At 34.8% G+C, this 12,222-nt stretch overlaps 1 protein-coding gene across 9 annotated transcripts in view; it reads right to left on the bottom strand.

Moving 5' to 3' along the window:
• Positions 1-9,453: 9,453 nt before the first annotated feature.
• Positions 9,454-12,222, bottom strand: part of atp11c (ATPase phospholipid transporting 11C) — a 189,013-nt gene continuing 186,244 nt past the window's right edge. For 6 of the 9 annotated variants that reach the window (XM_062044317.1, XM_062044323.1, XM_062044316.1 and 3 more), the window contains one exon: positions 9,454-10,688. In XM_062044317.1, the coding sequence (XP_061900301.1) occupies positions 10,638-10,688 (51 nt within the window). In that variant the 3' untranslated portion in view covers positions 9,454-10,637. The remainder of the gene's footprint in view (positions 10,689-12,222) is intronic. The other 3 variants (XM_062044325.1, XM_062044315.1, XM_062044321.1) reach the window with 1 other exon arrangement.

The raw sequence follows: 12,222 nt of genomic DNA, 5'->3' as shown, positions 1-12,222 counted from the left end.
ATGTCCGACAGGAAACAATGACTTTATTTATACTTTGTTGTTCAGTCCTTGTTAAAAGTCAGATTTGTGTCATTTATGCTTCACTGTGACACACATGCCTCGTTGCTGCCCCCTGCGGGATGAAAGGAGTACTGCACACATGAACAACACTAGTTTGAATGGTTTCTTCAAGTCACTGATGTTCGGCGGGCTAAATAAAAAGCTTATTCAGTATTTATTATTCAGTAAATTATTCAGTATTTATTACATATTATTGGCATATAGTTTAAAATGTTATCTTTCAGTTCTTATTCGTGTAGTTGTGCTCAACTAGTTTGCTCTGTTTGGAGTGGGTGTCGTAAATTGTCAGCAACTGCCGTAAAAAAAGGGCTATGTTTTGTTTTGGAGGGTCAAACAGGGCACTGTAAATAATATGTCATGTAAATAATATTTAAATTAAATACTATGTAATGTAAATATATGTATAAGTAATATGTAATGTAAATAATATTTAAAGTAAATCATATGTAATGTAATATTTAAAGTAAATAATGTCATGTAAATAATATGTAATGCAAATAATATGTAATGTAAATATGTAATTTAAATAATATGTAATTTAATATGTAATGTAAATAATGTGTAATGTAATTCATATGTAATGTAAATAATATGTAATGCAAATAATATGTAATGTAAATAATATGTAATTTGAATAATATGCAATTTAATATGTAATGTAAATAATCTGTAATGTAATTAATATGTAATGTAAAAATGTAATGTAAATAATACGTATTTTAATATGTAATGAAGGTAAGGTATGTAATGTAAATAATATGTAAGGTAAATATGTAATAAGTAATATTCAAAGTAAATATGTAATGTAAATAATATGTAATGCAAATAATATACAATGTAAGTAATATGTAATGTAAATCATATGTAATTTAATATGTAATGTAAGTAATATGTAATGTAAATAATGTGTAATGTAATTAATATGTAATGTAAAAATGTAATGTAAGTAATATGTAATGTAAATAATATGTAATGTAAATATGTAATATAAGTAATATGTAAAGTAAATATGTAATGTAAATAATATGTAATGCAAATAATATGTAATGTAAGTAATATGTAATGTAAATAATATGAAATGTAATTAATGTGTAATGTAAAAATGTAATGTAAATACTATGTATTTGAATATGTAATGCAAGTAATATGTAATGTAAATAATATGTAATGTAAATATGTGATATAAGTAATATTTAAAGTAAACATGTAATGTAAATAATATGTAATGTAAGTAATATGTAATGTAAATATGTAATTTAAGTAATATTTAAAGTAAATATGTAATGTAAATAATATGTAATGTACATAATATGTAATGTAAATATGTGATATAAGTAATATTTAAAGTAAATATGTAATGTAAATAATATGTAATGTAAGTAATATGTAATGTAAATAATATGTAATTTAAGTAATATTTAAAGTAAATATGTAATGTAAATATGTATTTTAATATGTAATGTAAGTAATATGTAATGTAAATAATATGTAATGTATATATGTGATATAAGTAATATTTAAAGTAAATATGTAATGTAAATAATATATAATGTAAATAATATGTAATGCAAATATGTAATGTAACTAATATGTAATGTAAATATGTGATGTAATATGTAATGTAAATAATATGTAATTTAATATGTAGTGTAAGTAATATGTAATGTAACTATGTTATGTAAATAATATGTAATTTAAGTAATATGTAATGTAAAATGTAATGTACATAATATGTATTTTAATATGTAATTTAAGTAATATGTAATGTAAATAATATGTAATGTAAATATGTAATGTAATATTTAAAGTAAATATGTAATTTAAATAATATGTAATGCAAATAATATGTAATGTAATATGTAATGTAAGTAATATGTAATGTAAATATGTAATGTAAATATGTAATGTAAATAACATGTAATGTAAGTAATAGGTAATGTAAATAACATGTAATGTAATTAATATGTAATGTAAAAATGTAATGTAAATAATGTGTATTTTAATATGTAATATAAGTAATATGTAATGTAAATAACATGTAATGTAATTATGTAATGTAAAAATGTAATGTAAATAATGTGTATTTTAATATGTAATGTAAGTAATATGTAATGTAAATATGTATAATAAGTAATATTTAAAGTAAATATGTAATGTAAATATGTAATGCAAGTAATATGTAATGTAAATATGTAATATAATTAATATTTAAAGTAAATATGTAATGTAAATAATATGTAATGTAAATATGTAATATAATTAATATTTAAAGTAAATATGTAATGTAAATAACATGTAAATAATAGGTGGATCGGTTCAGTACTCCTGCCATCCAGCAGGGGGGGACCAACAGCGAGGCATGTGTGTCACAGTGAAGCAGCAGTGGGCTGAGTAGAAGAAGACTACTCATTCAAACCTAAAAAAATGTAAATAAATGGCAAAAATCTGACTTTTAACAAGGACTGAACAACAAAGTAATGAGTGTTCATTGTTTCCTGTCGGACCTTTTAAGCGCCGGACACATTGATCCAGACCATACTTGCCAACCTTGAGAAAATCGGGAGAAAATCTCTGTCGGGAGAGGCGCTGAATATCGGGATTCTCCCGCTAAAAACGGGAGGGTTGGCAAGTATGATCCAGACAAGCATCAAGAATGGTAGAAATCCCAGCGTCTAATCTTCATCACCAAACTTGGTCAGACGTTTTTAAGAAGATATAATTTGTGCATGAATATATTTAGTTACTTTTGTATTGAAATTGCTGACTTCGTGAAGTCTTTTGTATTCGTGGTCGTGTTGATATTTGTCTGAGAGTAAAGTTTGTTTAATACAGGTAGCGCTACATTTGACCACTAGAGGGCGACAACGCTACACTTTAAATTTAGTGTGAATGTTGTCATTATGTGAATGTATTAATATACACATACCCAATGGACGTTATACTTTTGTTTATATTTTCAGACTTACAAACCTAAATGAAGGAAGAAATGTAAAGAAATAAAACTGAGGAAGGAAAATAATTGAAAAGAAGGAACATCAAACCTCAACAAAACTTGTTTTTTTCATGCTTTTCACGCTGGAATGGAGTAGCGAGGGCAGAATTGTCAGGCTTGCTATTGACAGTTTGGGTTTTCTTGTGTTTTAATTCCTGCCCAATGCTATTTCTAGTTTCTACTTCCTGTGTTTACAGTCACTTCCTGTCCTGGTGCTTTTGTTGTGTCAGTATTTCCTGTTTGGTGTGTGTGTTTTGAAGCACCTTTACTTTCTGTTCCGTGTCCTGCCAGCATACCTGATGCTCATTGATGAGTTCTATTTAGATCCAAGATAACTTGACTATCAGGTTCTTGTCTCCCACGCCAGCCAGAGGGCCTCAGTGTTGAAGCAAATAAATGTCACTGAATATTGAAAAGACAGTCCCACAAAGTTTGTTCTCCGTCTGATCAAAACCGACACGGCACGATTGGATCGAGTCCAGGTCCTAGGAATCCATCACAGAACACGTTCTGCTTTGAGCTCGTGTAAAGAAAACGTTTCGCCTCTCATCCGAGTAGACTTCATTAGATTGGTCAGATATAAGACTAGATGTGACCAATCTAAGTCTAAGACTAGATCTGTCCAATTTAAGTCTAAGACTGGATCTGACCAATCTAAGTCTAATAATAGATCTGACCAATCTAAGAGTAGATCTGACCAGTCTAAGACTAAATGTGACCAATCTAAGACTAGAGCTGACCAATCTAAGTCTAAGACTAGATCTGACCAATCTAAGACTAGATCTGACCAATCTAAGACTAGATCTGACCAATCTAAGTCTAAGACTAGATCTAACCAATCTAAGACTAGATCTGACCAATCTAAGTCTAAGACTAGATCTGACCAGTCTAAGACTAGATCTGACCAATCTAAGTCTAAGACTAGATCTGACCAATCTAAGACTATATGTGACCAATCTAAGTCTAAGACTAGACCTGACCAATCTAAGTCTAAGACTGGATCTGACCAATCTAAGTCTAATCATAGATCTGACCAATCTAAGAGTAGATCTGACCAGTCTAAGACTAAATGTGACCAATCTAAGACTAGAGCTGACCAATCAAAGTCTAAGACTAGATCTGACCAATCTAAGACTAGATCTGACCAGTCTTAGACTAGATCTGACCAATCTAAGACTAGATCTGACCAATCTAAGTCTAAGACTAGATCTAACCAATCTAAGACTAGATCTGACCAATCTAAGTCTAAGACTAGATCTGACCAGTCTAAGACTAGATCTGACCAACCTAAGTCTAAGACTAGATCTGACCAATCTAAGTCTAAGACTAGATCTGACCAATCTAAGACTATATGTGACCAATCTAAGTCTAAGACTAGACCTGACCAATCTAAGTCTAAGACTGGATCTGACCAATCTAAGTCTAAGACTGGATCTGACCAATATAAGTCTAAGACTAGATCTGACCAGTTTAAGACTAGATCTGACCAATCTAAATCTAATAATAGATCTGACCAATGTAAGAGTAGATCTGACCAATCTAAGACTTTATGTGACCATTCTAAGTCTAAGACTAAATCTGACCAATATAAGTCTAAGACAAGATCTGACCAATCTAAGTCTAAGACTGGATCTGACCAATCTAAGTCTAAGACTAGATCTGACCAATATAAGTCAAAGGCTATATCTGACCAGTCTAAGACTAGATCTGACCAATCTAAGACTAGATCGGACCAATTTAAGTTTAAAAGAAAATCTGACCAATCTAAGACTAGATCTGACCAATCTAAGTCTAAAACTAGATGTGACCAATCTAAGTCTAAGACTAGATCTGACCACTCTAAATCTAAGAATAGATCTGACCAATCTAAGACTATATGCGATATCAAATCTAATCCATTATTATTATTATTATAATTATTATTATATGTGACCAATCTAAGTCTAAGACTAGATCTGACCAATCTAAGACTAAGACTAGATGTGACCAATCTACGTCTATGATCATGAACTGTTGAAGTCTACTCGGATGAGAGTCCAAACATCTGCTAAGACAAACCAAACATTAAGGGTTGGACTTGGGGGTTATATCACCAAAAATGATTCCCGGGCGCGGCCACCGCTGCCTCCCACTGCTCCCCTCACCTCCCAGGGGGTGATCAAGGGTGATGGGTCAAATGCAGAGAATAATTTGGCCACACCTAGTGTGTGTGTGTGTGACAATCATTGGTACTTTAACTTTAAACAGTCCAGTTGTGATGATTGAATGCCCTGAGACTACAATGACCTGACATTCATAGACATGAACTGTACCCGAATTCCTTTAAAAAGAACCAAGCGTCAACAGCCATTTAAACACAGAGCACCAGACACTTCTTTTTTTTCCAAAATGTTCTTTATTATTACAGAAAAAACCGTCAGGATTTAAATATAATTTCGATACATTCAGCTGAGAGGTTGGCGTGCCGGACAGTAGGGCATCGAGAGGCCACAGGTCCAACAACCTCTTGGTTTTTGGTACATTTTGATTTTCTTACAAAAACAAGTGGCTGGAAAAAAAAGGTTAAAAATACAATCCGCTCTCGTGACGTATTCTTTTTTTTTTTTTTTTGGACAAGCAAAGACGTCGGACTCCAGGGAGCATCGCTGATGCCACGTAACAAAGCAGTCCGTCGCCAGCACAGTGCGGTCTGGAGGTAACGTATCAAAGTGAAGGAGAAGCTTGGAAAGCCGAGTGCCACCTGATTATTTAGTGTGTGTGATGTGGACACGGGCTGGACTCCCCAGTACAAAAGACGACATTTGTAAGTCAAACAATATACTCGTGTTGTAAAGTGATTGCATGACAGAATGGAATGTATGACAAAAAGTCACTCGACTGACAAGATTTTCAAGAACGCTGCTTCCAGGTCTGGACGGTTAGTGCATTTTGTGCGACTTGTGCAAGAGGGCCGTGTGCCTCGGTGACCTTTGACACCAGGGGGGCGTGGTCAATAGTGCAGGAGTGCCGTGAGCGTGTCAAGATAAAACTGCTCCTCGCAGGAACCTAGCAGGAACCAGTCAGAGGTCAGGAGACACCCGCTCATAATAGTCATAGAGAAGGTGCATTTGCCTCTTTTTGGACCAGTCTAAGACTAGATCTGACCAGTCTAAGACTAAATGGGACTCATCTAAGACTAGATCTGACCAATCTAAGTCTAAGACTAGATCTGACCGATCTAAGACTATATGTGACCAATCTTAAGTCTAAAACAAGATTTGACCAATCTAAGTCTAAGACTGGATCTGACCAATCTAAGTCTAAGACTAGATCTGACCAGTTTCAGATTAGATCTGACCAATCTAAATCTAATAATAGATCTGACCAGTCTAAGACTAAATGTGACAAATCTAAGACTGGATCTGACCAATCTAAGTCTAAGACTGGATCTGACCAATCTAAGTCTAAGACTAGATCTGACCAGTTTCAGACTAGATCTGACCGATCTAAATCTAATAATAGATCTGACCAATCTAAGAGTAGATCTGACCAGTCTAAGACTAAATGTGACAAATCTAAGACTGGATCTGACCAATCTAAGTCTAAGACAAGATGTGATCAATCTAAGTCTAAGACTGGATCGGACCAATCTAAGTCTAAGACTATATCTGACCAGTTTCAGACTAGATCTGACCAATCTAAATCTAATAATAGATCTGACCAATCTAAGAGTAGATCTGACCAGTCTAAGACTAAATGTGACAAATCTAAGACTGGATCTGACCAATATAAGTCTAAGACTAGATCTGACCAATCTAAGACTAGATCTGACCAGTCTTAGACTAGATCTGACCAATCTAAGACTAGATCTGACCAATCTAAGTCTAAGACTAGATCTGACCAGTTTCAGACTAGATCTGACCAATCTAAATCTAATAATAGATCTGACCAATCTAAGAGTAGATCTGACCAGTCTGAGACTAAATGTGACCAATGTAAGACTAGATCTGACCAATCTAAGTCTAAGACTAGATCTGACCAGTTTCAGACTAGATCTGACCAGTCTTAGACTAGATCTGACCAATCTAAGACTAGATCTGACCAATCTAAGTCTAAGACTAGATCTGACCAGTTTCAGACTAGATCTGACCAATCTAAATCTAATAATAGATCTGACCAATCTAAGAGTAGATCTGACCAGTCTGAGACTAAATGTGACAAATCTAAGACTAGATCTGACCAATCTAAGAATAGATCTGACCAATCTAAGACTATATGTGACCAATCTAAGTCTAGATTCCTCTCAGGACTTTATTTTGTGGAACTCCCTGGCAGGCCACCTTAAATTCTCACACTTGGTCCAGGCCAGGGTCGGCAGCCTTTCACCATCACTTTACTACATTTCTCACGTGTGGCAATAAATACGTTGCATTAAAGCGCAAAAATCCTGAGCCACAAAACATTACAGCTTATAAACCTACAATATTTTTTATTTTTACTGACCATCAAATTGCTCCACGCAAAATTAAACTCTCTATTTTCTTCGGACTATTCGTGATGAGCCTTCCACATGCAGTAGGACTATGACCCCGTTCGTCGCAGTTCAACTGACACGTGAAACGTGACAAATTAGGGGCGTGCATTGTCCACTTCAGCCACCGGATGGCAGTACAGTGTTGAACATCTTAAACTTTTTTTTTAGCAGTTCCAAATTTGGCGACTATCAGTTGCTATGTAGAGTGCCGCTTTCGAGGGATGTGATTCGATTCTTGGGGTTTTTGATTCGCTTCGAAACGATTCTCAATACTAAATTGTAATAACATTGGGTGCCAGTTCTTTGATTAACTACATTAACAGCTCTGATCAATTTCTATACTACTTAAATAAAAGTGGTTGTGTCTGATAAAATTCTACCCAAACATTTAGTAGTCAAATACAAATAACAATAAGTATCAAACAACAATCTGTACAGCAGATATATATATAATCTTAATCAACAATATGATTTGCCTGAAACACATTAAAACAAACAAACAAAAAATGTTTGGAATCGATTGAGAATCGTTACATGTAAGAATTGCGATTCATTAGAATTTTTTTTTTTTTTGGGGGACACTCCTAGCGCTTTCCATCATTTTCAGCAGACTGCATTGCAAAATGATTAACTGGAATGGGGCCATATGAATCCCTTTCCCACGTCTCCAGTCAGGTTTTAGCCTAAAGGCCAAAAGTTTGGACACACCTTCTCACTCAATGCATGTTCTTTATTTTTATGACTATTTACATTGTAGATTGTCACTGAAGGCATCAAAACTATGAATTACCTTTATTTTCATGACTATTTACATTGTAGATTGTCAGTGAAGGCATCAAAACTATGAATGACCTTTATTTTCATGACTATTTACATTGTAGATTGTCAGTGAAGGCATCACAACTATGAATTACCTTTATTTTCATGACTATTTACATTGTAGATTGTCAGTGAAGGCATCACAACTATGAATTACCTTTATTTTCATGACTATTTACATTGTAGAATGTCAGTGAAGGCATCAAAACTATGAATGAACACATGTGGAGTTATGTGAGATAACTGAAAACATGTTTTATATTCTAGTTTCTTCAAAATAGCCACCCTTTGCTCTGATCACGGCTTTGCACACTCTTGGCATTCTCTCCATGAGCTTCAAGCACACCTGTGGAGTGAAAACCATTTCAGGCGACTACTTCTTGAAGCTCATCCTGTCCGAGCGACTAAGATATTGAACTTTGCATATTGAACCTACAAAGTGATCGTTCAAAATACGAAACCGATGCGGTTTTACGGTGTGTTCAAGGACTGCTGAACAGAGTAGGGCGCCACAACGCCCGCCAGAAATAATAGATTTTTAGATGAGCTTCATGAGGTAGTCACCTGAAATGGTTTTCACTTCACAGGTGTGCTTCAAGCTCATGGAGAGAATGCCGAAAGTGTGCAAACGCAGTAATCAGAGGGTGGCTATTTTGAAGAAACTAGAAATATTTCACCTTTTTTGTTAAGTACGTAACTCCACATGTGTTCATTCATAGTTTTGATGCCTTCAGTGACAATCTACAATGTAAATCAGGGGTCCCCAAACTTTTTGACTCGGGGGCCGCATTGGGTTAAAACAATTTGGCCGGGGGCCGGGCTGTATATATGTATATATATATATATATATATATATATATATATATATATATATATATATATATATATATATATATATATATATATATATATATATATATATATACAGTATATATATATATATATATATATATATATATATATATATATATATTATATACTGTATATATATATATATATATATTATATTATATACTGTATATATATATATATATATATATATATATTAGATATATATAGCGCACTTTCCACGCGCGCAATGATGTCACGTTATCGATGAGAAAATGCATTTTTAGACAATATGATTTGCCTGAGCGGCCAGGAGACACCGTGAGTAGCAAGCGGTACAAAGTAGATAAGAAAAATAATAATAATTTTAAAAAAAAAATTATACTTGGTACTTCCCGCGGGCCTGATTTTGGACGCTGGCCGTAGTTTGGGGACCCCTGATGTAAATAGTCATGAAAATAAAGAAACCCCAATTGAATGAGGAGAAGGTGTGTCCAACCTTTTGCCCTGTACTGTACATGCACGGCCTCACGGACAGTCAGAATAATATAGAACTCTTCTCGAAAATTCCTCACTTTGTTGTTGGGGGGGGGAAACAAATCTACACAAGGAAGAGCTGAAGGTTGCCGACCCTCTGGTCCATGGGCTGCAGTACACGTTTGAAGTGTGGCCTGCTCCTTTTTGGTACTCAAAACTGTCAAAATAATGCTATTTAATGAGAAAATGTCTCCAAACGTCCGACTGGTGAATCACTAAACCGGTGAGAAGACAGAAAACTATTTAGTGAGTCACACAAGTACGAGGACACAACATCCCTGACCTTTTTTTTGGCTTTTGGAGCTTCTCTACATACAGTAAATCACATATATTATTCCTCTCTTCTTAACTAGACTCTGACATGATCAACTCAACTATTTAGGTCCAACATCACTAATCAAGTCTTTCACCCACCCACACACACACCCACCCACCCACCCACACACACACACACACACACATTTTGGACTTAATTCTCAAATTGAAACAGTTTGGTTCTTGCACAATTTAAACCTGCGAGTGTTTGACTTGAAAAAAAGACACAAAATGATGGAAAAAAAGGTTAAAGAGCCATGAAGCAGATCTTGGACCAGGACGTCGTCTTAAAACCGTGAGACTCTAGAAAGTGTTTCTTTTTCCATGCGGCTGGAGTGGACATCGGACAAGGCAAAAAAAAGACGGGAGTACTCACGTCTTGAGTGTTTTTCCTTTCCAGTAACAATGCAGGGCGCCGCCCTGCAGGCATGCGTGGACGCCGCGAGGAGGGCGTGGCCTCGGGACGGAAAAAAAAAAAACTTGTTGTCAAGAACGTCTGCTTTGCCTCCTGGGGGGCGGCGGTCAGACCTGAACCCTGAATGTGGCCGCCGCTCTTGGTGCGAGTCCCGCTTTTCACTGGCGCGCCTTGAGCTGCATGTAGGAGACGGACGCCACCGCCTCCACCTGGAGCACCGGGGGAAGGGGAGAAGGTGGTCAGGGGCGGCGAACAGGAGGGAGGACAAGACAGCGAGGTTGGAATTTCACAGAGGAATTAGTCGGGCAAAGGCTGCTGATTTCGGCGAGCGGATCGGAGGGCGGCTGTGACGTCAAACAAGACGCCGAGGGCCTGATTCACTAAGATCCAAACGTGTGCAATCCCTAAAATAGCGCGTACTCGTAGTGTGATCTACTAAGACTGCGTGTGCAATTGTCAACACTGCAAAAAGTGAAATCTAGGTAAGATGAAATATCTCAAATAATGGTGATATTTGCTTATTTTCTGTCTGATAAGATAATTCTTCTCACTCAGCAGATTTTATGTTAGAGTGTTGTTTTAAGGGTTTTGGTCCTAAATGATCTCAGTAAGATATTACAGCTTGTTGCTGAGATTTGATGACCTATATTGAGTAAAACATGCTTGAAACTAGAATATCAAGTGTTGCAAAGCTGTGTCATCAACACTCACAAGTATAAAACTGCTTCTTTCTTTTTTAAGTAATCATTTCTTATTACAAGCATGAAATAAAAAATCATGACTTTGACACAATTTTGTCTCATAACTACAACAGATGACAGCCAAATGGACTTTGCTGTTTTATTTTCAACGAAACAATAGAAAAGATGTACCGTATTTTTCGGACTATAAGTCGCAGTTTTTTTCATAGTTTGCGACTTATATATGGTTTTTTTCTTCTTTATTATGCATTTTCGGCAGGTGCGACTTATACTCCGGTGCGACTTATACTCCGAAAAATACGGTACTCATATAGTAGTACAGCAAACTGACAGTTAATATTTAAACATTTAACATTTCAAACAATTTTGAACAGAAATAGTTCATGCACATTCAGATAAATTCTTAAAAATGACAACGAAAAAAAATTTGATCGGGGGCTGGGCTGTAAAATATATATATATATATATATATATATATATATATATATATATATATATATATATATATATATATATATATATATATATATATATATATATATATATATATATATATATATATATATATATATATATATCATTCAAAAGTTTGGGGTCACATTGAAATGTCCTTATTTTTGAAGGAAAAGCACTGTACTTTTCAATGAAGATAACTTTAAACTACTCTTAACTTTAAAGAAATACACTCTATACATTGCTAATTAGGTAAATGACTATTCTAGCTGCAAATGTCTGGTTTTTGGTGCAATATCTACATAGGTGTATAGAGGCCCATTTCCAGAAACTATCACTCCAGTGTTCTAATGGTACAATGTGTTTGCTCATTGGCTCAGAAGGCTAATTGATGATTAGAAAACCCTTGTGCAATCATGTTCACACATCTGAAAACAGTTTAGCTCTTTACAGAAGCTACAAAACTGACCTTCCTTTGAGCAGATTGAGTTTCTGGAGCATCACATTTTGTGGGGTCAATTAAACGCTCAAAATGGCCAGAAAAAGAAAACTTTCATCTGAAACTCGACAGTCTATTCTTGTTCTTAGA

Source organism: Entelurus aequoreus, linkage group LG04 (assembly GCF_033978785.1).
Source record: "Entelurus aequoreus isolate RoL-2023_Sb linkage group LG04, RoL_Eaeq_v1.1, whole genome shotgun sequence".
Lineage (NCBI taxonomy): Eukaryota > Metazoa > Chordata > Actinopteri > Syngnathiformes > Syngnathidae > Entelurus > Entelurus aequoreus.
The sequence above is the reverse complement of the archived record's forward strand: the minus strand, read 5'-3'. Positions and strand labels throughout refer to the sequence as shown.